We start from the raw sequence: 27,935 nt of genomic DNA, 5'->3' as shown, positions 1-27,935 counted from the left end.
CAACTATTTTAATCTAAAAGTATAAGACTATGTTTTTTCTAACAGAGTCATTATGAGTTCAGGTTTCTGTAACGAATAACGTTTTTGCTCCCGTTCGTAGTTTGAAATTGAAAAAAGTTTTAAAACGAGCGAAAGAAGTACATTTTTAATTGGATTTCTTCTCAAGTTTCTAGCATATCCCATAAGCAACTGTTTCAGAGTTGTTATTCTAGCATATCAAGATAGAAATTATTTCGTTCTCTTTCCAAAATAAAAAAAACATTGATTTTTGTATGAACGAAATTAATGAAATCAATTTATCTAAGTAAAACTTATCACAAGGCGTTTGGTAATTTCTTGCCGATGTTAGGTTAATTAGGTGCAAATCCTGTCAAATAATTTGTAAAAAACTTAAGACGTTTATTTATTTAGAATCGGGTACCATTAGGTAATTTCTCATACGAGTGAAAAGACTAGATAAGTACAAAGACTCTCATTTCATACAGATTTTTTTTTCATTTTATATTTTATACCATTGTAGATATACTTACTCAGAAAATTAAACTTTGTATATATTATCCAGTTTTTTTGGCTATCGCGTAACATTAAATTTGCTAAAAAAAAATACCTTACCTTGAGCATGGTCAGTATGGTCACCCTCTTTCAAAAATCCAGGACGGTCACGTGGTCCCCCGAAGAGGGAGAGGTATAAAACCCAATCGAGAGGTAGATACACCGCCATTGGTTCAGTCGCCATAGTGAGACGGTTTACGGTGGTGAACGTCAGTCTAGAGTTTTTCCTCTTAGACCGAGTGACTTAAATTTCTTTACGCTTCGTGACTAATCGGTTAACAAAAATGAAGACCTTAACATTGACGGTAAGTGCACACCTTGTTAAAATAAACACATTTTAGCAAAAAAGGTTGAGAAACATTTTACGCGCTTACAAAAAAAAATTGCAATTTTTTTCCGCATTTAGAAAAAAAACACCACATTCTGTAATTATTGAAAATAATTGAGCAACATGTTTTTCCACATTTAATAAAATTAAGAACTGGTTTCAATATAATCCTCGTGTTATGTGTATATCCAAGTACCTTCCATTTTTTAATGAAAATTATACTTATCGTTTTTATTAAAAACTAGCTGGACCCCGCCACGCGTTGCTGTGGTTCAGTCTCTCTGTGTAGATAGAAAAACAATAGTGCGTGTTGCTTTTACGTCCAACAGATGGCACTGTTTCATAAAAATGTTTATCCAACCGATTACGTTGTTATTTTTTAATTTTCTAAAAGCATGTTATAAAGTCATCTATATAATTTAGGTATATAAAAACTGATGCCTATTCGAACGCAACGTTGTGTCAACATTTCAAAACAATGATCGATGGATTGAAAACTTTTGCTTCATCTTACGATTCTTGTGAATATTATATTATACCTACGTACTTACTCACAACAATATTATTTGTGAAAAAAAAAACATAACGCTACATATTGCAAAAATAAGACTAAAATTTGATTACTTATGCTCACTTCTACAGTGTCATATTTACGAAACATCAATCTAACGGACTGAGTAACAATTTTTCTCTAAAGAAGCATAACATTTCACATTAACTATTGCTTTAGTAAAATGCTTTAAAATGTAATATGTATTTTTCAATATACATAGAACTCAAGGAAAAATCTTGGAAAGCGCTTTCAATAATGAATAATATTTTTTTCCGTTATTAAATTTGAACATAACTTTAAGACGAGACAATACCCTAAAATAAACCCACAATCTTAACGACCTAAGTGTATCAGGCGTGCACAAAAATATGCGATGCGTGGTCCAGTGTATTGGACAGACCTGCAGTTGAATTTGCCTCATCAAATCTCTAAAATAAAGTGTAAATCTTAACGACATAAGTGATGAACTCTTGTACAAACTATATCCGGCGCGCGACCCAGCGTAAAGGGTGGATCTACGGTCGACTTTAGAAAATCGATTTTTCCGTGGGGTTTATTTAAATTATTTGTGATGTACGTTTTACTACAATCTAAAATGTTTTTCGGGGAATCCCTCTAGAACATAGTAATTCATCATCTACAAAAATAAATCCTTGTGCTTACCGCTAATTTTATAGTGAAAAACTTTTATTAAAATTTTCAAACTGTTTTACATAAAATATTTTAATGATAATGTCCTGTTTTTATTAATATTAAATATAAATAACTTGCATCCGTAAGTATCCCTCTAGAAACATTTGAAATTTTAGTAATACGTTCATCAGAAATAATTAAAATGTGAGCGTCGAGAAAACCCCCGTTATTGGAGTCTTACGTCGCCTTAAGTTAGAAATTTAATATCGAATCGATCAACTGAGTAGATACTCGTACTTATAAAAAACGCTAAATAATTGTTTCTGTGCAATGAGTCATGCTTCTTTGACTATTACATTACTATCTGTCTACTATAACCCTTCCTCTATTGGCCGAAGCTTTTTTAAGTCCATCACTTGTGGTTTATTTATTGTGAAAGTCTTGTTGAATAACAATGTCAGAATTTGATAGGCTAATTTCTCTGTCGATAAAATAAAGAATTTCGTCACGTAAATTCAAGTATTGCCCGGTAAACAGTAAGTTATCATGCGCCGTATTTGAAATAATCATTTTACAACAATGTGTTGCCCCCAAAATGATTAAGACATATTTAATTAAACTGGAAAAATTTTAACACATTAAAATTCGCCTTATTGGTGGAAAGTGGGTGGTTTCAGAGAATTTGAACAATTCATCAAATTTCAGGGTTGATTTTCAAGTTCGGTGAAGGTTCTATTCAAGTTATGTTATTATTTGAGTTTTTGAGAACCTTCATAGAACTTGAAAATTAACTTCGAAATTTTATGAATTGTTCAAATTCTCTGAAACAACCCATCCTTAGTAATGTTTATTTTGAAAGCCATTTAAAAATAATCAAGGCGACGCAATACTAATTGAAAATTTGATCACCTTGACATATCATATATGCTTTAATTAAGTGAGTAAGATTTAGAAAGGGACGCTTAAATGGTTTGAGCATGTAGAGCGAATGAACGAAGTAAGGAGAATTTATGTTGCGTATAGGTATTGTAGAAGTTGGGGACGCCTGAGGAAGACATGGCACGATTAAGTGAACCAGATACTTCAGTCGGGCCAAGTCGGGTGAATGAAGAGAGTGTGCCAAAACTGAGTTATTTGGTTCTCTCTTGCCTACCTCTGTGGGGAAACGGCGTGATATTTAGTTAGTCAAATGTTGCGAATAGAAAACGACATCTTGTCTTTTGCTAACCGGTCATTTTTTGGTGACACTATAAAAAGTCCAAAATTTTTAAGTATTATTAAGTGAGTTAAATATGATTTAAGATTTTCACGGCCAAAAGTATTTTTGTTATTTGTTTTTGGGGTGTTATGCCGTGTTGCGCTAACTCTTTCTTTAGCTAACGTTTCGGACAGCATTGCAGTAACACATCTGGCCTGATGATGGACACTGCAATGCTGTCCGAAACGTTGGCTAAAGAAGGAGTTAGCGCAACACGGCATAACACCCCAAAAATAAATAACATAAAAATTAAGTGAATTGTTTGTTTTTAAGTGCGTGTATGTTTTTCAAATAAATTACACGTTTTATTTGTCTCGTGCACCAGAGAAAGAAGAATAAATAAAGTAGCGTAATTGTAGTCATATATTACTGACAATATTGATCAAGTGTGCAGTAAGTTCCTACCACATATCAAGTTATGGTTGTTTACGTTCACAATGATGGATTATAAACGATGAGAAATAGATTACTTCTGCAATAAACAATGACTCTAACCTACATGAGAACAATCTGTCGTGTGACTCTGACATTGAAAAAGTGGAAAATAATAACATACAATTATTATTTATAGTCACTAGCTTTCATCACTAATGTTTTTTTTCTCCACAAAGCTTCCAATTTACTATACAGGGTGTCCGGGGATAAAGTGCGCCAACTTCAGGGGTTTTCAAAAAATGTTTTCGAATTTCTATTTATTTTATTTATTACTTCTAACAGCATGTAGAATTACCTCCCGGAGATAACGCACTTTACCCCCGAACCCTGTATAATAAATTGTTTAATAAAGTTTTGTGAAGAAGAAAAATGATTGTTTTTTTATTACTCTTTATTCTGGCTTTCAACCACTAGGGGTGATCTTGGCCATACACGATTAACATTTTTCTTATTAACAAATACAACAAATTACAGCATATAATTGATTACACATCATAAACATAACAAAACAAGAAAAACGTGAGTGAATATCAATAATAATTGTTTGTTTTTTTGCGCACTTTACCCCGGACACTCTGCATAATGTTACCATTTCGAGGAGTGGTAGATTTTTTACATTGCACCAGGAACTTAATAATATAACTTGCTCAACTTTTCCATATATTTGTTGTTGTATCTGACCTTCACGAATACTAAACTTGTTGTTATGGTAACTTTAATGCACTTGTCTGATTACACGTTACTTTCAAACACGTTGTATACGTGTAATATATCGATTGTAACAACAACAACAACATCAGCTTCAACATAAAGTACATAAACCATAACTAATTATGTGGAAATAATGCCAATTATTTTTTTAAATAACGCTTGACTTCCCACATATTAAAGTTAAATTCATATTCGTAGTAATTTGTAGTTGATCGCATTTTTCAGACGTCATTTCTTTTTTTCGACATTTACAGTAATTCGCATTACACAAATTGCATTAAAAGCAATTGTGGGAAAATTTCAAGAGATTAGTTGTTTTGTTATAATGTCACAAGCAGTAAGGTAGTCGTAACAATAGGTAATCTTAACTAAACAGCACTTTGTTTCTGGTGCACCGAAACTCTCGAATAGTGATGTCATAAAACATCAAGAAATTTGCACAATTTTAGGTCAATGACACTATTTTTATAATGAGCCAAGAAGCTTAAAAATGCGTTTAACTAAAAAAAATATGACCAGTCCCCACATTATTTTTCACATATATTTAAGTTGTGCAAAGAAATTATTTTTTTATGAGAACCCTGGACGAACCCGGGTATAAAAGCTTATAATATTTTTAGTGTATTTTATAAATGATATCGAAGGGTCTTACCTTCAGTATTAAAAATGCCAATTTTCGGTTGTGACTCTGTCTGTAACGATTCAATGAACTCTAGAACTTGTACATTGAATTTATGTTTCATTTTCAAAATGGTGTGTTAAACAGTATTCCTTCATGAATTTTCACAAACGTACTCTACTTCGCTACTAGTCTCTCAGTAAATTCACCTAAGAGAGTAATACGCAGAATATGAGCGTATTTTCTATCACATGTTTACATTCGTGTTTACCTGTTACCTGTGAGAACGTAACTAAACAAACATAACTTTCTAGATCAAGATTAGTGAGACTGACTGACTTCGACAAATTACCAAAAGCGAAGCATGCCTCGTTTTATAAGTGACAATTGATAGTATTTACATAATCGAAGAATTATTGCCTACGGTGGTAACTTTATTAGTTTAACGTGTGAAGTAATATTAAACTGCCGCTGTCAATTTAATTACACAGTCCAAAAGGTTGTACAAGGAATGAAAATCTAAAGATAAATAAAAAATACACTTTATTTTATTTCCAAACATGCTTCTATTTACTTCTATACTTACTATTATTTCTGGTAGTTACTGCCCGTTTTCTTGTGCTTTCATACTTCATAATATCTCATCGAAAAGACGTAGTGATCGAATACTTGTATCTATCTAGATATTCTACAAAGTAACCGATGTTTTCATTTCTTGACGCCGAATCTCGCAGTTTGTGTGTGTTATCTTTAAGATATTTATTAAGCTGCAAAGATTTTAGTCTTCCTTAGATAAATTTATCAGCAATACAAAACAATATTTATTATAAAAGTTGCAAAATGTTCAATTAACTCCCTTTAAATGTTAAGGAAGCCAAAAAAAAGTATGTTAACTTTTCACATTTATTAAAAAACGTGTTTTGGATTTTACACAACTGATAATCACTTACAATACAATCATCATCCCATCAAAACCGTGGTTTCAACAATTCCCCGATTTCTACAAAAAAGAAAATTTCTCACTTATTCGAATGAGGATTGGACCGTTGTTCCGTTCCTTCTCACCTTTTGAAAATTCACGTTCTTCATCTGAGTACAGATTGTGAATTCGGTGGTCTAAAAATGGGAACTTTAAATCACATTTTTTTGTTTTTCCCTCTCTAAACAAATATCCTCTCTTCTCTTCTTCCTCTTATCTAAAATTTCCTCTCCTCCATTCAACATCTTATATCTTCCAAGTCTAAATTCGTCACCAATCTTCTATATAATTTAGAAATTTGCCAATTTAAACAAAATTAAAAACAAATTCACCTTTCCTCTCTCCATAATTTGAAATGATGGCCTAGAACACCCTTGAAGAGTGAAAGCCAGAAACATTTGATAAAAATGGTTATTTTATTTGTTGTATGAAATTTAAAACACGCTCATTAATAAGGGGGTTAAGAAAAAGTACGTACCTAAGTGTTTGAATTAATGATAACTGCTTTAGTATTCACTTATCATGAACATGATAGTTTTATTTTAACTTTCTACGATTTTCTATCACGCACTCAATATATTTACATTATACATTGATCGTGAGTAAAATTTATCATCATTCCAAAGCTGGCAAAGTATTCTCCGAGACCTGATTGTATTACTTAATGCAGTGTTCGAGAAAAGGTTTTATTTTCTTCTACAAGATTATTGTCAGCCTTTTCAGATTTATGTCACTTACAGTTAAATAAATAACATTTAACACTTCACTTTCTACCGCCTTTACTGGAAGCTTGTAAACAAACTTTAATGTTAGTCTTATAGCATAAACATAACTAGAAAATCAGTATTATTATTTTTATCAACCAATATGTTTTTAATTAATTCTATAACATTCAGTTTGGTTATGTATTCGTAAGGATTCGAGAAACGGTTGACTTAGAACAATTTTTCGTCTTGATTTGCCTCCTCTGTACTCCTCCGTATCTTTCCAATGTTTCCTGTTTTGGTCTAGGACCTGCCATTTTATTCCTTCGCATCTTGTTACTTTTGTGGTCATCTCTCCATCTCATCCAACTTTTTCGTCTTTATTTGCCCCCTTTGTACTTCTCCGTATCTTTCCAATTTTTCCTGTTTTGGTCTAGGACCTGCTATTTTAGTCCTTCGCATCTTGTTACTTTTGTGGTCATCTCTCCATCTCATGCAACTTTTTCGTCTTGATTTGCCTCCTTTGTACTCCTGCGTGTCTTTCCAATGTTTCCTGTTTTGGTCTAGCACCTGCCATTTTAGTCCTTCGCATCTTGTGACTTTTATGGTCATCTCTCCATCTGATCGATAATATGTTCTTCTTTATATGTAGCTATTTTCTTTGCGGTCTCCATTTTAGCTGTGTTTCGTCTCACTTTTTTCCTGGGTGCTGTCTATTTGAACACAATTTTTTACTTTTTTGCAATATTCGTGAGTTGGGAATGATCTTGATGTATGGTCTATTACTTATTTTATTGCTAAATATCATGGTACTACACAATGATCAAATATTCTTTCAAACATTTAAACATGATATTGGCAGCTTTACCCAGCACAATTTCAACCAGATTTTTGATTTCTTCGAGAAACATTTTCCAGGTTTATATATATAATTAAACATAGCTATTTACTCTCTATTCGATGTCCTTGTTCAATAGAATTTATACTCATAATAATAATATTACGATTATTATTCGACTTCCTACATTATATCTGGTGGACTGTGAATCGAGTTTTTACTGAATCAACAACTGTCTGCACTATAGAAGGATTAATCTATTGAAAGTCAAACATACAACTTCCGCATGAAATTTGCATTGTTTGGTTTTGAGTTCAAATCCAAAATTGGCACTCCTTAAAATAGGTCTGTTCATAAATATGGGATAATACAGTAATTTTCTTTCGAAATTCTCAAAGGGCCTATGGTTTAGTAATATTAAGATTTTGTTGAAATAAATATGTAATAATTCTTTCTATAATTACATTTCACAGCACTCTTTTCGATAAATCTCATTAAAATTGTTCCAAGTCCGGCATTTCTTACCAATATACAGTCACAAACCGCAGCCCAATCTTGCTAATAGACTCTCAATAGGTCAAAGAAAATGTGCTTTTCGAATTCATTTGTAACAAGATAACTTGTTTGAACAAGGTATATTATTACATAAGCGACTTATGCAACAAACGGACATGTTTTAAATAGGCTTGTTTATGAATAAGTAAAATCTAGATCAGTACAATTCATTTGACAACCTGTTAAATATTCATAACACCAAATTTCTTACGTAGTTTTATTTGCATACAACGACTTGACGAGCAAATTCAATGAACAAAAAACGCGAAGACATCTCACGCATACAATGGTGACTTCAAAAATTATTGTGGGTAGGTACTTAAAAACAATGCAGCATTTGTGAATGTATTACGTATGTACACATTTCTGATGGTATTGTAGCTATTAAATCAGAAATATTGCACACCAATTTGTACGAATACACAAAATGCATTGGCAAATGTTTGGCAATAAATCGAGCATCTTGATTGTGTTTTTATTATTATTGATGAAGAATTATGACCTTTATTGTTTCACAAGCTGTATTTTGTATAAACGTTTTCACACCTTAATCGATTAATATTCTGTGTATTTCGTAATAAATAAAGAAATCTATGATCACGTTGATCTTCCAAAGCTCATTATAATGGTACATGTATTAAAAATAATTTTTAACGTCTGTCGAAACGAAATTCTCGTACATCGCTTTAACTTTAAGGCATTATTAACTAAGATTTTAAGATTTGTTCATACCTATGTTGGTTTGACTACCGTCTACTGTAGTTGACCGGTTAGTTAAGTTCTTTGTCGTCATAGAACGAGTAACAATTTTCGCTTTTAAACATGGTAATAGGAGTGATTCAATGTTTTCAGTAATCCGGGAATATCTGTCTTCAAAAAAAAGCTGTCAAATTACGTATTTTGGCTATTGGTCAAAAACCATATGAAATCTTACGTTATACAAAAAAATTTAATCTAAGAATTTTTCACCTCATGTACAGTACAAAATATATTATGTTTGAACTATATTTATTTTTCATGATCTCCATAAAACAGTTATCCACCAATATATTATTACAGAGAAGTTTGCAAATTTAGAACACACGATGGCACAGCAAATCAGAAATGGTAAAAAAGAAAAACAAGTCAGTAAATAACGTGAGAATATTGAAAATGTGTGAATTTTAAAAATACTAAAATAAAAAAAAAATCAACATGCTAGAGATGATATTATTGGTTTACATTATGCCTTTTTCATACAAAACTTGAATTTGGGTTTGAGGCCAAAATACTAAATGATCATTTTTTTGTTCAAAAGATACAGCGATTATCTAGTAGAAATAGGTGCTAATTAATTTATTTGTGTTTTAAATTGTACAATGGGCCAACTAAGGCAACTTTGCCAATTATTTGTGTGTTGATGACAATTGTTTTAAAAAATAATTTAGCTCTATTTGCTATGTAAATATGATGGAAAATGAAAATAAAACATGGTAAAAAATTATTTTTAGTAGAAATTTTAATTAATGTACGAAAGATTTTTATTCCAACATAAATTGGTCATTTTTAATTTAAATTTATTATGTTTTATTATATATTTTATTATATTCTCATTTCAAACAGAGCGAAATAATTATCGTTAACTCACAAATAATTGCCTTTAAAATCATGAAAAAATTTATTCTTTATTGTCATAAAGTTTTATAATTTATAATTTAAAACACAAATAAATTAAGTATCACGTATTTATGCTAAATATTTACTAAACCTATTGATTAAAAAAATGTTATTCATTTTGATCAAATATTTTGGTCGCAAATTCAAAGTCAAGTTTTGTATGAAAAGGGCGGTGCATCATTTCCTCTTAAGGGTGTCACTTAATAATGGATCAATTTATGAAACACATTGAAAAAAACAGAACAACTAATTACAAACAGTGACCGATATAGTGATTATCTGATCTAAGAGCAAAATTATTTAATACGTTCCAGGTAGTTAACTGGTGCAGCTGAAATTGAAAGTTGTTCTGTTCTCCGAGGCAGAATTATTATTTGTCCTCGATATCTCAGCAGACACATTCAAAGGCATTATCATATTCCAGGGGTATTCATTTTTAAAATGAGATAAATGATAATACGAACAGTCTTGGTACTTAAACCTTTTTTTAATAAGCAGGCGTATTCTAATGTAAAAAAATTATTGAAGTTAATTAATAAGTTTTCCTTAATTGGTGACATGAAATATCGATATAAATGCTTCTAAATAGAATTTCCGTCATATTAATTAGAGAAAAAATACTTCTATAATTTTATAGTCATTAAGTTTCTTGTAAAAAAACATCTGTGTTTATATATAATAAACAACATGAAAGTAAGTTATTTTCAGAAGTTTTAAAATATACGAATAATATACATGTTTGCATGAATTATAGTGATTTATTTTTGGGGTATTATGCCGTGCTGCGCTACCTCCTCTTTAGCTAACGTTTCGGACAGCATTGTAGTGTCCATCATCAGGGCAGATGTGTAATAACAAAAACATGGCGTAATACCCCAAAAACAAATCACTATAATACTTTTTACCGTGAAAATCTCAAATCATACCATGTTTGAATGAATGATAAAATTCTAAGGGATTCGTGGGATTAACGAAAATGCACACAGTCGCTAAGGATGTCGAAATGTTGCTTGAAATGACTTTAGCTATGTTTAATGACTAGATCTCAAATGCCAGGTTCTTCCCAACCTTTCTCATTCCCTTCTCAATTTCCTTCAGTCTCGTATAATTCCACAAATAGGGATGCGATAGTTCCGCTCCGGGCAGTTAGAACTATTGTGGGGAATTGCATTATTTAAATAAGAATAATTTATAATGAATACTGATTTATTTCGCCCTAGTGGGGGCTTTAACATGAAACTAACATAATATACATACAGTTTGTTAACTATTTGTTGTAGTAACAATAGCAGTGCAAGTAACGATGTTATTGATTTATAAAATAAGTTACAAAGCATAAACTAAACACATAAGTTAAATTACAAAGATAAAACTTCTTTAAAATAAATAAAATAACATTAGCATTACTTCATCGCCATTTAATGGTATACAACTCTTATAAAATTTACACACATAAAAAAATAATGTTTCTTTGTTCGTTTCGTACGCGTTCCTATACAATTCATACGATTTCGCTAAAAAATTCAAAGTTTTGTTATTAGCGCCAGAAGTATTTGGAGAGTGGTTTTTGGTGATAGAAGATGTCGGGGATGCTCAATAAATACTTAACGCTATTGCTTAATAACTTATTATTCAAATGAGATACAAAGTAGAATTAAATTCGACATAATGTAGTTTTTTAACAGTAGCAATGTGAATATCATGATATAACGTGAATGGTAAAAAAATTCGAGGACGCCCGAAAAGAATCAAATAATTATTTGTGATAGAATGAGACGTAAGTGATGGACGAAGAAAGAGGTGTAAGAAGAATGTATGATTGGAAGTGAATGGTTGAAGAGTTCGAGGACGCCCGAGAAAGACATAGCACAATCAAGTGTAAATAATCAATCAATATAAAAATATTATTTCCACCTTAAGAGGAAGCTACAAGCCAAAAATGTGCACATTCTTGGTATACCTTATATGGTAGGTAATAGGCATTAAAATCGTTTGACAAACGGACGCTAGAAACGTTCGATCTCAAGCAAAAAACTGTTTTTTATTTATTCTGTAAATAATTTTATAGGAAAGCAAAAAGTTAATCAAGTGAAACTGCACAGAATATCTTAGCTAAAATACTGTATTTTTTAAAAGTTGTTTTCTTTGCGCGTTCATAAATTTCTATTAAAAAATATATTTTTTATAGTAGTTTACATTTATATTTTTTATTGAGTAATTTATTTTTTATTTGTATTATACTCAAGCAAAACGATAGAAAAACCTTCAATTTATCTAAAGCATATTTTTTGGTATTCATAATTTACACCAATTCGTTATAAAGATTAATCGAAATAGTGATTTAGCACTAAGCTTCGCCTTAAAATGCACCCAGTTTTCAGGTACTCTAGAATTCACAACCTCGAAACTTTTTCACGTCAGCTGGTATAAAATAAATTATAAAATGAAATGTATTAACTGAAATAAATATATATTAACTATGTGTGTGGTTTCGTTAATAAATCTTGGCCAATCTTAGATCAGACATGTCATGTCATACAGCCTCACAGCCAAATAGCATTCGACCTTAGCCTTGTCACACATCTGACAGCTGCAGTTAAGTTTTATTTGTAAGTATGTTAATGTCTCAAATATCTCCATAGTAGAACCACTGCTGACCTTCTGGTCAGTTTATACAAACGACTTTAATATTGTTATGTTGGTTACCCAAATCAGATCATTACGCAGAAGCAGTTGACTTATTAGGTCATGAATCATGAAATCGACGAAAGTGATTTTTTTCATCTTAAAAATACCACATAAATTGTTGTTAAGAGGAAGCTACAAGCCAAAAATATGTATATTCTTGGTATGCCTTATATCGACACGAATATTGGTAATAGGCATTTAAATCGCTTGACAAACGGAGTCTAGAAACGCTCGATTTCAATCACAAAATTATTTTTTATTTATTTTGTAAACAAATTTATAAGAAAGCAAAAAAGTTAATCAAGGGAAACTTTCACAGATAATCTTTGATATAATATCGTTTTAAGTTGTTTCTATTTAAAAAATATTTTGTTTATTAGTTTATATTTTTTATTCAGTAATTAAATATTTTATTTGTATTCTACTCAAGCGAAACGATAGGAAAACTTTCAATATGTCTAAAACATATTTTAGTATTCATAATGTAAACCAATTCGTTATAAAGAGCAAGATTTAGCATTAAGATTCGCCTTAATTCATTGGAATAACTTCAAAAAGTTTCAAGTAATTCAATATAGCTAATACACAAAAATGCACAAATTTCCTTCTATCTGTGTATGCTCCAAGATTAAAGGGAAAAATTGTTTCCAATTTTTTTTTTGAGAAGCAGTTATTCGTAATGTAAGTTTTTTCTTCGCGATGACATAATTTTAAATCATAAAGACAAATTACGTACATTTTTTATACCATTTTTCAAATCTACATGTTTCAAGAATAATGATCTCGTCATCAGGATAAGTAGTATACTTAAGTTAAATATAGATAGACATTGGCAGAGGGGTTATCGGGCAGGGGACGGAAGGCGGGGAGAGGAGAAAACCCAAATCGGCAGAAGAATTATTGATGTAGAAGGGTTAGGAGTGGGGGAGTTAATTATGGAATTACATAGTCAGGTATGAAGATATTCTAAACAAAAAATGATTTTTATAATTAGGTTGTCTTAAATATATTTAAAAAGTTGTTTAAATAATTAGTAATTTTTTTTCTTCATAAATTTACGGAAAACTATTATAATATACAATATCTATGGATTTCACGTCCCTGAATCTGTATTCTAATCGATTAATTAGATATATGTGTCGGAATGTGGAATAAAGTACACTGTTACAAATATGGTAGAATTATAAATAATTCGTCCAAGGTTACAATTTTTCCGTACTACCACGCTTTACTTATAAGACAATTTGTAAGTATCGATTATGGCAATACGGCTTTCTTGCTAGAGAAAATTAATACCAAATCGGTAAGATATGTGCTGGTCTCGTTTTCGTTATGGTTGAAAATAAAGTAATAATATTGGATGAGCTTTTAATTTTTTTACTGAAAATTCTACTAAATCTTTAAATGCACGGTAAAGCACTAAACCCGAATACAATTTTCAGACCGCATAAAATATACATTTCCTCTGAATATACATTGACTCTGTCCAATTTGTGATTTTTCTCGGTTCCACATCTTATTTTTTTACAATCCTTTAAGAGTCGTGGCTACGCTTCCACCCCGTCGCTAGTCCATGTACAGCCACTAGTCCACCATGCGTAAGATGCAGTTCTTGCCTTTTTTTTATAGTGAATACCTCACAAGAGTCCCAACTGCTCCCGTCTGGAGCCAGTGAGACTATGGCATCCCCAATTGGGGGATGTTGTGAGGCTGAAGGTAAGTGGGAAAGGGAAAGAGGAAGGTGGGAAAGTACCTGGCTATTCAGATCTTGTCACTAAACACGGCTAAAGCCATTTGGAGCAACGTTTCAATTCTGAATGGTGGTCTTACACCAGGGCAATACTGGTAGTATCTTCCACTCTGGAACGTGCCGCAAATATACTATATATTATTTTAATTAATTAATTGTGAAATAACACAAATCAATCAAATAAAATTTATTTGCGCACGCCGGGTTCGAACCCGCGACCTTCGGAATGGCAGTCCAATGCGTTACCACTGAACTATGCCGGCATATTTCAAACAGTAACGTGCACCCAATGTTATCCTTAATGTTATGGTATCCCAGCACTTCTTCTTTCTTCAGGCATATCTAGCTATCTACACATGACACGATGTCCTGAAACTCGTAGTACAAGGGGGTAACTGGTGAATTCATATATATACACATCACATTTGGAATCGATTTTGTGGTTCTAACTTTTTTTGAATTGTGCTTTTGCTTTCGGGTATATCACTTGACTTTCAAAATAAGAGGAAAATTACTGTATAAATCTGATTTCTAAAAAATCTGCTAGTATTAAATAAATCTATTCGGTAGTTAACTCTCCTCCATACTTATGTCGTTCCCAGCAAAACCACGCCAGATTTTAGATCTGAGAATGAAGTTATCAACGTCTTCAAGTTACAGCACTCATTCTATCACATTACGAAATCAAAAAAATACCCATAATTAATATAAATAATTGCAACCCAACACTCGAAACTTTATGGTAATCAGAAATTATTTCAAATAGGTAACCACTTTTTTCGGCAAGAAAATTATTCATCAAAGGCGAGAGATTGACCGACAATTTTTTTATGTCTCGAATAATGTAGGTATGTGGTTCAAATAAAATGAATACATTTAGAATATTTCGCTTGGCCTTGAACACGGCAGTCACAACCGGTGCTAAGGAATTGTATCGAAGAAAGAATGAGATATTGCCGATGGAGGAATGGCATATAAAAACAAGGTCACGAGGTTCACATTCAGGGTTTTCAATGTTCGAGTCACCTTACTTTAAGAGCTTTAAACTGAAAAAAATCTGACGATTTATTTTAGAAAATATGCGCACTAATTTTTTTTTGATCGAATGATTTTGCAGAAATAAATAACACGTCTTTGTTGTTTGGATATCAACGACCAGATAGCATCCAAAGTTTTTCATTATTTTAATTAAGTTTTAGTGGGAAAATTGCTTCAAGCTGCTGTCGAACGATAAACAAAAAGTTGTCATTATTTGGAGAACTCTGGAACCGTTATTACTGAATTCAACCAAAATCTACATGATTCATTTTCAACTTCATCAATTTAAAATTAACGTAACTACATGGATAATTTTTTTTAAGTGTAAGGGCTTTGTTTTAAAAAACTTCATACACAATATATAAATTGATGCAATATATATACATCAATTTATTAGTGACTATGAATATGACACTGTTTAGCATTGTTAATTATCGTTGTTTTAAGGCGATGCCATACATAGTAATGCAAAATCATGTGTTTTTGGTTTGAAAATTTGGTCGCCTAGAAATGTTTCAGATGCTTTAATTAAATACTGCGAGTAGAATACATCTTGGCCTTTGAAATAATCGAGTATTATTAAGATAAGTCTTTTTATAAGCCCAGAAAAAAATAATGTAAAGGCCTAAGAAAATTGCATTAAAGTTCAAAATCTACTACTGACGAACCCATTTTCGGTTATGATTTTATTGAATAATTTGGAAAAATAAGTTATTTATAAAATGATCGAAAAAAATAAATATTTTATGCCTGAACATCCACAAAATAAAATAAAAGGCACTTTTTGGCCATGTTTTTTTCTTGCATAAATCAAAACAGGCTGATGGTGTTAAGCGGGAATTTAAGCCTTATCGCCATATACGTAAGGGTTGTTATTGATAGCGGCTCAATTTAAGATATTACACGATGTAGTGCATCGCCTTAAATCGGAAAGTTACAAAAAAGAATAATTTTAAGGCCGCTTCCTGTATAAAGAACGGATTCTATCTGAAAATGTAATGAATCAAAAACCACTTTTGTATTTTTTTTCACAGCATTGTTGTATTAATTATAAATGCATAATCTCTAAATAGTATAAAATAAAGCCGCTATCCGCGTCTTTCTGCTTGTGCGCTTGGTACTTTTAAAGTACGCAACGGATTTTGATAGATTTTTCACAATCATTTAAAGATTTTTTTCCGAAAGGTTTCTATATAAAAAAAATACATATTGTGTTTATAGAGTAAAGAAAAGTCTAGCATCGCCGGGTACAAGTCAGCTAGTATATTTATAAATGCTAAATTCAAGACAGTTGTCGTTGTTGAGGAAGTGTACTAAATGTGTTTGGCAACAAAAAAATAAACACCAGTTAGGTACCTACGTTAACACACTACACACCCTATTAGCAGGCGGATATTATGTTGCAGTTAAATAAACAGATGAATAAAGGAAATTGTGTTAGCATGGAAAGTTGAGATCATTGGCACTGCCAATGGTATATATTAGCTACTTTGCTACCTTATGTGTTTACTAATGAAGGAGCGTGTTTCTAGAAATCGGAAGAAAACGAGTGGGTGCATGCGTAATCTGAATCATGGCACGCAACACTAATATTGCTAATGTTAAGTTCAAGAGATTGTCGGAAGGCAAAGTGAAGCATCTACAATATGTACACAATAAGTGATATTATACGTAATCCAGTTTCAGATTCATTGCCGATATTATGTCGGCGTTATAAACAAGATTTAGTACACTTTCATACGATAATAGTAATGACGTAATTGTACCTATACTTTGCATTACCTACTCGCTCGAAGTAACCTGTATTTAGGTAGGTGACAGAAATGCGTTGTTAAATACAATACTAATAATAAAAATGTTGGTTTAATTCAGCTGAACATTTGTACTGTGGTGGCTTGAGGTAAATTCTCCATCTCCATGTAGGGGCGCGCCCTGCCACTGGGCGACGGCCTGGACGGGAGTGTTTTCCGGTGTCTCGTGTCGGCTACTCTGTGACGCATCGAAGCAGCGAATCCATGCACCTTCCCTCTACGAACATCTGCATTTAAAACATTTCTAGGTTAATCCGGTAACTACCAAGAACTTTCCCGTTATGAGCTTTGGAGATTTTTCCATGCTTTACTTGTTCAACGCGTTCAATAAAATAAGCGGAGAGTTGATACTTAGGCGACGCCCGATAGGTATGCTAGTAGTTATACCTTCTCAAAAAATCATTACAAATAGGAATTGAAATATTATAAGTGTTTTTTTTTCTGATAAAAACCGATAGATGCGACGTATCTGTGTATTTTAATGACGTGCAATACACGCGGATGTCAAATATGATAAATTACAAACAGTTAAATCGAAATTGTTTACGAACATAAAATCGTGTTCATCTCTCTGGTGACATAACAAAAACAAAAATTCTCTTAAAAGAACCCTGCAATAGTAATAAAACGTATCAATTTCACTCTGTTTTTTACTATTATTATTTAACCGGCTTATTTAAGTTGCATAAGAATATTTTTTAAGTCAGGGTCACATTAATCCACTTAAGTTTGAATATATTAAGAAATTGAGACAGATAATTTTGACATTGGTGTCGTTATCTCGTAATGGTGACTATTTATACCGCACTTGTTACATGGTAAAATACCACGGGTAATGGTGCGCCAATCGATTGCTGGCATAAAAAACCCTTTCACTTCATTCATCGGCTAACGGTTAACGTAACTGACGCATTTACATTTTCATAAATTATTATTGCTGTCTCTGGCCTTTAATTTTCAACACTCGATTGTTTAAACAAAATGAAAACCATGTCGACAGCATTGCTCAAATAATAATGTAAATATGAAATTATTATAAAACATTCTGTTGAAAGTCTTTCATTATTGTTTGAGTTTTTTCTGTGACATATTACTTTCCAACGCGGGGAAATTTGTTATATTGAAATTGGTATTTTTTCCCAAGATATTTCGTGAGTTGTTTCGATGTCATTATGTTTTAATGAAAATTTTACAGAAATGCTTATCTTAAAATGAAATTATTTCCGTAAAACGTTAATTAGCGAGAAACAAAACTATTCTCTCATACAATAGATAGACAATTATTATAGATACATTGTGATTTAATAGCGCAGACCCGTTAAATCACAGATAGTCTGAATTCACGACAAATTTATTCCACTTTTGAAAATGGCATTTAAAATAATTGAGTCTATCAGTTCTAATAGCTTAGTTAGCCCACTCCCGTTCATTAAGGCGAGACAATGCCCTAAAATAAAGCCAGAATCTTAACGACGTAAGTGAAGCAGCCGTACACGAAAATATGCCACGCGCGGTCCTGATGTATTGGATAGACCTGCAGTTGAATATGCCCTAGCAAATCTCTAAAATAAAGTGGGAAACCTAACGACGTAAGTGATGAAGTCGAGTAAAAACAATATTTGGCGCGCGGTCCGGCGTAATTGACGGACGCACGGTCGACTTTGCCCTAGCAAGCCTAAAAAATCGAAATATTCGTGAGGTTTATTTGAATTATTTCTGATGAAAGTATTACTAAAATCTCAAATGTTTCTAGAGGGATCACTCGGGAAGTTAGTAATTCACATTCTAGAAAAATAAAATTTGGTGCTTACAGATAATTTTATAGTTGAAACGCGTTTTATTAAATTTTCAAACCGTTTTACATGGAATATTTTAATGGTAAGGTCCTGTTTTTATTAACCTTAAATATAAATAACTTTCTTCCGTAGAGATCCCTCTAGAAACATTTTAAATTTTAGTAATTCGTTTTTCAAAAATAATTAAAATGTGATCGTCTAGCAAACCCCCGTTATTAGAGTCTTATGTCGCCTAAAGAAGACAGTTATTTTTGCATAACGAACGACATTATCCAAAAAGTTCTGCATATTGACAGCTTATCCCTTCCCTAACTGACAACTGACCATAGATGACGGAATTCGTGAATATCGTATTGACATTGGGCTATAAGCTAGAACTCGGTAAAACTAGTACCTACCTAAAAATTCCTGCGAAGTGCAAAATATAATTTCTCCTAATACGAAAGGTGTTTACAAAATGCCGATAAAGCGTGGGCAAAATAGTTGCGAACTATAAATAATGATAACGGTTGCCTAACAAATAAATTCTTTACGATTCACCGGTCGCCATCGCCATCATGGCCCGTTTCTTGCATGCATTCCACAACGCCATAATAATAATTGTGCGATTTAATGGTTCTTCGAAATTTTGTACCGTAAATCGATACCTTTTATGACTTGAAAGATATTAAACACGATTGCGTTTTGTGACGGTAATTTTTTAATTGTACCTATCGCCCTATTATGGTTTGTAGGTGTGTACAAAATTGGTAAAGGAAAGTCTAGTTTTACCGCAACAAATGGAACACAGTTGGTGTGTTAGGAATGTGCGTATTAAAACCGTGAAAGACCCATACAGTATCTTACTACGCGCCAACTACTCAATCTGAAAGGAAGATTCATTTCATAACTATGATTATTTTGCCACGCTTTATAAATGAAGCTAAAACTTTTTCGTGACTAGTAAAACGTAGACTAATGCTTGAAATGCAACTGCCAAGTGCTCGGCCACTATCGTGAATAGTATACAGGGTGTATCGGCACTAACCCGACAAACTTTAACCAGCTATTCCTTAGCACATTTGGAGTAAAAAATGTTATGTGCACTTTGCTGTCCGGTAACGTTTTTTTTAATAAAAAATTAATTAAACATATTTTCACCACATGTCACCACTGTTTTATCCTTTGTCAAAATTTGAAAGCAACATCGCAACTTAAAGCTGCTGCCACACGCAAAGCTCACATCAAAAGTTAATGTACAGCGCATCATCTTTTCTACCGACACACGACGCTATCAAATATTTCTTCCTATGGTAGGAGAGGGGGTCAGTTGAATTCGAGAGCGGCCAGGGAACATAATTTCATCTGTCAAAGTGACAACTTTACTTACTGACAGCTCGAGCGCGTTTTCGAAATGGATGATACTTGTCGCCTATTGCTGGACCTGTTGGACAGCTCATCCTCAGATGATGATGCCGCCAACTATATAATTATAAATGCTATTTATAAACTTTTTAGATTTTAAACAATCTGCGCGTAAATAGCGCATTTTCACATAACCTGACATAACCTCTCCGTCGAATCAGGAAATTCGCAGTTCGCACGCCGATCGACGAAAGCGACATATAATAAATTATTGTAAAATAAGCTCAACTTTCGTCCAAGCCGTCCAACTTTTATCAAAAAACCGAATGATATTACCATATAAACATACTGAGATTAAAAATATGATTAATTTTGAAAGGGCGAAAATTTGTTTACTTCAAATTCAAATATTGATTATATTTATATTTTAAATATATGTTAAGTATGTTTGCCAAATAAAGTTTTTTTATGTTTCTAAATTTACTAGCACACATGACGATATGAGCTAACATAATAAATAAGAAATGCATTATTAGGCTGCTTATGTCATGGCTGTCAAAGGGAACACGGAACTTAGTTGGTAGCTCCGTAATTAAAATGACCCCCTCTCCTTTTTACGGCGGAGAGGGGGACGCATAACTTTTCAAATATCGCGTCGGGAGCGGTTACGTAAAATAAATTCGGTTAGCGAAGTTCAGAACCACACTTATAGCGCGTTATCTTTTTACGTGTGTCGGGTCTGTATGGGATTGTATGGCGAGCGCTATTGTGCTTTATATTATCTGTTGATGTGAGCTTTGCGTGTGGCAGCACCATAATGGTTAGTACACACGCAAAGCTCACATCAAAAGTTAATGTACAGCGCATCATCTTTTCTACCGACACACGACGCTATCAAATATTTGTACCTATGGTAGGAGAGGGGGTCAGTTGAATTCGAGAGCGGCCGAGGAACATAATTTCATCTGTCAAAGTGACAACTTTACTAAGGGAACACGGAACTTAGTTGGTAGCTCCGTAATTAAAATGACCCCCTCTCCTTTTTGCGGCGGAGAGGGGGACGCATAACTTTTCAAATATCGCGTCGGGAGCGGTTACGTAAAATAAATTCGGTTAGCGAAGTTCAGAACCACACTTATAGCGCGTTATCTTTTTACGTGTGTCGGGTCTGTATGGGATTGTATGGCGAGCGCTATTGTGCTTTATATTATCTGTTGATGTGAGCTTTGCGTGTGTACTAACCATTACTCGCGTGTCGCTGCGAACGAAGCCCGTATTACATAATCCAGTACCAGAAAATAAATATTTTATTTAACAATAATGATTATTCACATTTTTCGTATGCGAATCACTGATTGTCTTCTTGTATTGTACACATCAGTTTTATTTTTGTATCTAAATTGTTTCACCTCTGGAATGCTCTGGTTTCACCTCTTACGCGTTTCACGTATTAAATAGTCTAATTTTGAAACTAAGAAACTAATTAGTAGATTTCCTGAATTTATAATCGAAGTCCAATAATTCTGAGCACTTTTAAAAACAATTTTCCTCACTTAGGTACTTATCAATTATAATAATTGGATTATTTGAACAGCGCCGTTGTTTTTTAAATCACCGTAAGTGCTCTGTCAAAATGTTACTTGCTAGGCTATCCTACAACGTATATTTTTTAATAAATTTAGTTATTTACAACTTCGCGGAATGTGATTTATGAATATTATTGCTTTTGATAAAAGCCTTCCAGAATTACCGGAATATAACGAGCAGCTTGACACACTTAAGTTTATTTCCACTGATTTGAAGGTACAAAGAATGTATAGTTTTAAAAACAATCCCGATGAATCAAAAAACGGTTCATATAAAACTGCTGCACAACACACTCACACAAAGGAAAGCACTCACACAAACGTCATGACTGCATTGGATTGAACACCTGCAAATGAATGCTGCCAGATTGCTAATTTATTTACATAATAATTATTAAATTTTATTTAAAATATCGCAAATTTTTTAAAAAATCGATTATAAATTACAACTATAATTTAAAAAAATATTCTTAACCCAACGCTTTTTCGTAATTGATTAATTAATTCAGAATTTAAACGTTGCTTGAAATAACTAGCCGTATTTGGTGACCAAATCTGAATATCCAGGTTTAGAATTTAAACAATGCTTGAAATAACTAGCCGTATTTGGTGACCAGATCTGAATATCCAGGTTTAGAATTTAAACAATGCTTGAAATAACTAGCCGTATTTGGTGACCAGATCTGAATATCCAGGTTTAGAATTGAAACAATGCTTGAAATAACTAGCCGTATTTGGTGACCAGATCTGAATATCCAGGTTCAGAATTTAAACAATGCTTGAAATAACTAGCCGTATTTGGTGACCAGATCTGAATATCCAGGTTTAGAATTGAAACAATGCTTGAAATAACTAGCCGTATTTGGTGACCAGATCTGAATATCCAGGTTTAGAATTTAAACGTTGCTTGAAATGACTAGCCGTATTTGGTGACCAGATCTGAATATCCAGGTTCAGAATTTAAACGTTGCTTGAAATGACTAGCCGTATTTGGTGACCAGATCTGAATATCCAGGTTTAGAATTTAAACGTTGCTTGAAATGACTAGCCGTATTTGGTGACCAGATCTGAATATCCAGGTTCAGAATTTAAACGTTGCTTGAAATGACTAGCCGTATTTGGTGACCAGATCTGAATATCCAGGTACTTCCTCACCTTCCACTCCTTCCCTTAGCCATAAAACTTACCCCAATTCAACATAAAAATTGTGTAGATTATCGGATGTAATGAAATGCATAATAATTAGACCCCAAAATACTTAATTATTCAGGGAAATAAACCCCTGAGTCATCAGTTGGAAATACCAACGACATTAAGTGAAATTTTAAACAATGCAATAATCCTATTATTGCATTGTTTAAAATTTCACTTAATTATTAGCATTAGCAAATAATATTGGGATTAGCAAATAATAATTTACGACAATTTACTCGGAAATCAATAAAGCCAGAATAATAAAAAAAGAAAGTTATCACTTAAGTCGTCTGTAAGTGGCTTTACCAAAGTTTGATAATGCCGTCAGAAGGTGAAACAGCTGTCACGCGTAATAATAATTACAACTAGCAGAACTTGTTTATAAACACACTGTTTTTATAATTTTTTTAATAAGAATAAAATTAAAAAAAAGTGGGTGTGTCAAGCCTACGCAAGACAGAAGTGAAACTTCTAGTATTCCTCTCTCTCTATTTTCATTTCATCATCTCTATTTTCTCTCTTAGGTTAGTTTGAAAATTAGAGGTTAAATAATTCAACGACGAAGCATGGATTTGATAGGATATTTCCTCTTGTGCCACTGATGTGTTCATCACCTCTATCTCGTCACTACTCATTTTTAACACTGAAATTCTGTACCAAACCGTATGAACCACAATCAATTACGTATTTCACTCGTATTACACTCACGACGCAGTATACTAACCAAGCAGCTGATGCTTGGCGAGGCGCAGTTCGCTGGTGTCTGAGAGAGAGGAAAGAAGAGAAGAGAGAGAACGTTCGTGAGCGGCTCCCCCACCTCAACAAGCGCATATGGTGAGAGAGGGACAGTGAACGGTGAGCGGTGGTGGGGGTACCCGCATTTTCGTGTCGATCCTGACTCGGTTTTACTCCGTCCCCGAAAATTCATTACGCGCCTAAAGAAGTTTCACTTCAAAAATCTCTAAATTGAAATGAAGTTCTACAAACTAAACTTAAAATCAAATAAATTTATTGCGAAGGTTCAAAGTACTGTACTGTAATATTATATTAAATAATTTTTACGTGTTTAATTATTGTTTGAAGTCAGATTAAAGCGATTAAAAAACCCACCTGGCAATTCTTATTCGAGTTTCGTTGTTTTTACGTATTGGCGCGCTTACAAGCATCATTCGCAATCATTCGTCTCATTGTAGGAAAGAGAGAAGACGCTTTTCGACACACTTGTCGAAAAACTTGTTGAATGCCGACGGGCATACTCTTCTACAGATTTGATTAAATATTGATATGTAGGTAGTATCAATATTGATGTGTAAATGAATGACATTGTGAGAATTTTACCAATAAATAATAAATGAAAATGCGGACATGTAGTTTATGTTATATTTTTTATTGGAGCATTTGTTCGAAGTGACTACCATTATTTTCAATGCAAGCGTGTAGTCTTGTTATATTTGATTATTTAAGTTTGCAGGATTCTCTCCTCAACTGCCACAGGAACAATGTTGTGTCCTCCGCCGGCGCCTTCAATCCGTCCGATGCTACAGTCACGCAATTGTTGATACATCTGAAACAAAACAACAAATAACAACTGCAACTATTATTCAGCTCCATTTCAGCTCAGTAGTAAGGGCGTGAGCACACAGAGAGCGGTCAGAGTTCTGCGTTCTAGTGACCGTTGACCGCTCAAGAGTTCCAACGCACACAAGCGGCGTTCAAATTCTCGCGTTCTAGTTTCGTTTGGGTCTTTGCATATGCAACATGTCACTAGAAAGTTCATCATCCGTGAAAATATATTGCTCTTGTGGAGCTTAACAGCTTCTAAAAAGAAAATAAAGTATTGGGTGACCCAATCAACACAACGCGAGAAGAACAAGACGAATTTACTAATAATAAAATTTACTTAAAATTTAAATTAACTAGTAGCAATTTCAAACCAAACCACCTTTTTTTTCGCGTTTTTTATAATTTACATCACTTAAATCGTATAACAAACTCCTTTCCCTAACCAATTCAATTAACTTTTCTGTGTTTGTAACCTCAAACATCGCGGCGTTCTGGCGTTCTCTGCCTCGGCGGCAAAAGAACTCTTAGAACGCGGCGTTCCGTTTTGACCGCCGCGGTCTGACTGCCCGCTGTGTGCGTTGTTGTTATAGTATCAGTACATTCTAATGAACGCCGAACGCGGAACTCGGAACTCCTGACCGCTCTCTGTGTGCTCACGCTCTAAATGTCAAATAAACGATCGCGGGCTTTTTCACTCATTTTATTTTTAAAGAACACTTATTTTAGGCACATATCAGAAAACTTAGGTTTTCTCTTCATTTATTTAATTTTTTTATAGTAAAATGTATAACAAAGTGTTTTAATTTATAATTTTCTTAACTAGGTATGGTTGATATCTTGGATTCACAGGGGTGAAATTGAATTTAAGTAATTTAAATAATCACATAGTGAGAAAGGGAGTGAATTCAATTGCAGTGAATGATGCATTTATTAGAGATTAACATTAATTAACTTTTTAGAACGTTTAGTGACCACTGAACACAAATCAAAAGTACAATTTACATTTTTAAAGTTGGTAGCCCCTTGTTATGTTTTAATGTTCCCAGTTTAAATTTCAAAAACGCTTTTTGGCATTATCAATGAATGTAAATAGTTTCAATAAACAATTGATAGGGTACAAACCTGGACAAAGGTAGCATGGTGTGGGACGCGTCTTCCAGGAAACCTCATGCGATACTCCCTTACGGCTGCTTGTGAATTTCCATTGCAAAATCCATAAACAAAAACAATATCTGCTTGCTCGGCAGGTGGATAATTGAGGGGCATATTTCAACAGTAAAAACTTAGATAACAAAACAAAAACGAAACTAGAAACTTGATGACAGGCGAACTCACAAAACAGCACTGACCACTGATACGAGACGGGGTGGCGGGAACCACACGGGACTTGAGACAGAATATGTGTGAAAGAGATGACAGTAGCGCGGCGTTGCCAATTATTTTACCCCTATACTGTGGGCAGTAGCGGAGTGTGGAAATTTTATTTTTTTTTTGTTTTTAAAAGAAAAAAAATGTTACCGGACAGCAAAGTGCCCATAACATTTTTTACTCCAAATGTGCTAAGGAATAGCTGGTTAAAGTTTGTCGGGTACGTGCCGATACACCCTGTATATAAGGTACTGACTGTACTGATCACATCAGCCGATCACTCGGCAGGTGTAATTCAGGCATTAGGAAAACTTTGCCCCGCTTTTTTAAACAAATATCTTTGTTGGCATTGTGAAACCAAAAAACGTACATTTTTCGATAAAATTAAAAATATTTTTGTATTTAAATTTCAATTGCTTATTGTTAAATTGGTGAAGTATATTTATTATTATTTTATTTGCAGATGTTGTTCGTGTGCTGCTATGGAGCGTTCGCACAGTACAATGAGGGTCCCGCGCCACCGAGGCTGCAGATCCCAGGAGCCATCGCTCTGGGACCCAAACCCTCCGGAGGCTTCCGTCAAGGCCGCCTCCTCGTCTCACCACCCCAGGGCCAGCAGACCCACAGGATTCGCCGCCCCGGACAGCTTAGGGCAGGAGCCTTCAAATCCGTTCCTTCCCCTACCCCATTCCTCCAACAGCTGGACGACACCCCTAAACCCGTCAACGAAGATTCTGAAGATATCGAAAACAACAGCACGCCTCAACCTTTTGTTTCAAGCGCTCTGCCTTACCTGCCCAGCCCTCAGCAGCAGCTGACCGAAGAAGATGCCCCTCAAGTATTCATCAACCCCACTCCTATTGTAAACAATTACCCCGCTCTCCAAGCTATCCAAACGAGACCTCCCCAAGAGCAGGTCAGACCAACCCCCCCCGCGCGTCCCCAACAGAGCATCGACAGGTACGAAGCCCCCGTCCGCCAAAACCAACCCGTCAGAATAGCCCCTCTGTCATACAGACCTGCCAGACCACAATTCCGCCCCGAAGCCAGACCCCAAGAAGATGAAGAACAGGAACCCGTCAGACAACAAGCTTACAGACAGCCCATCCAGAGGCCCCAGCAACAAGCAGCCCCCGCCCCCGCCCCTGCCAAATACTCTTCCAACACCAGGGAGAGGAAACCCGTAGCGCAGGTCATCAGGAAATACCGCGACGACAACCCCGATGGCAGCATCACATGGGGCTTTGAGAACGATGATGGCTCATTCAAAGAAGAAACAATCGGAATCGACTGCGTCACACGAGGCAGGTACGGTTACGTCGATCCCGACGGTCTGAAGAGGGACTACTCCTACGAGACTGGAATTCCCTGCGACAAAGCCAAGGAAGAACAAGCGGAACAGGGATTCGTCGATTACCAAGAAAATAAGGCAGTCCTCCCCAACGGAATAGTATTAGATTTAGCCAATATGGGCAAAAAGTCAAAAAGGCCGAGGTACTAAGTGTATTAGAAAATATCGTCAATAAAATGATTAGAATTTAATATCAAAACAGTTTGAAGTCACAAAATTAAACAAATAGCCATTTTAAGTATAAAACATTCAAACAAACAGAAATCTCACACTTTAGATGACAATATCAATGTCTCTATTGAACATATCGATAAATCTGTATTATGTTTATCACTGTAAAAAGTAAATCGCAAGTAATTTATAAATTAGGTTAAGCGTAAGTTACTATGTATTTCCTAAGCTTTCAATGATTTTCTGATTTCATTTGCATTTAATTTAAAATGAAAACTAGAAAAAGCATTCTAAAGCCTAAAATGTATTTTAAGGAAAATAAAAACTATTTAAATACAAAATATGGTTGGCTTTGTATTTATTTCAATGACCTTGGAATTTTCAGGAAATGAGAAGTAAATTATTAATTACATGGGTAATAAGTACATACATAATGCAATAAAAACAAGAATGA

The 27,935-nt window shown here is 33.8% G+C and overlaps 1 protein-coding gene across 1 annotated transcript; it reads left to right on the top strand.

Annotated features, from left to right (window-relative positions):
- The first annotated feature begins 722 nt into the window (after positions 1 to 722).
- Positions 723 to 27,822, top strand: LOC149420052 (uncharacterized). Its single transcript, XM_089637458.1, has 2 exons — positions 723 to 857; positions 26,423 to 27,822. The coding sequence occupies exons 1-2, from the start codon at positions 837 to 839 to the stop codon at positions 27,458 to 27,460; spliced, it is 1,059 nt and encodes a 352-aa protein (XP_089493584.1). The 5' UTR covers positions 723 to 836; the 3' UTR covers positions 27,461 to 27,822.
- Positions 27,823 to 27,935: the final 113 nt, after the last annotated feature.

Source organism: Hesperophylax consimilis, chromosome 11 (assembly GCF_061612785.1).
Source record: "Hesperophylax consimilis isolate HC1 chromosome 11, BYU_Hcon_1.0, whole genome shotgun sequence".
In the NCBI taxonomy this organism is placed as follows: domain Eukaryota; kingdom Metazoa; phylum Arthropoda; class Insecta; order Trichoptera; family Limnephilidae; genus Hesperophylax; species Hesperophylax consimilis.
Note: the sequence above shows the minus strand (reverse complement) of the source record. Positions and strands in the feature narration are given on the sequence as shown.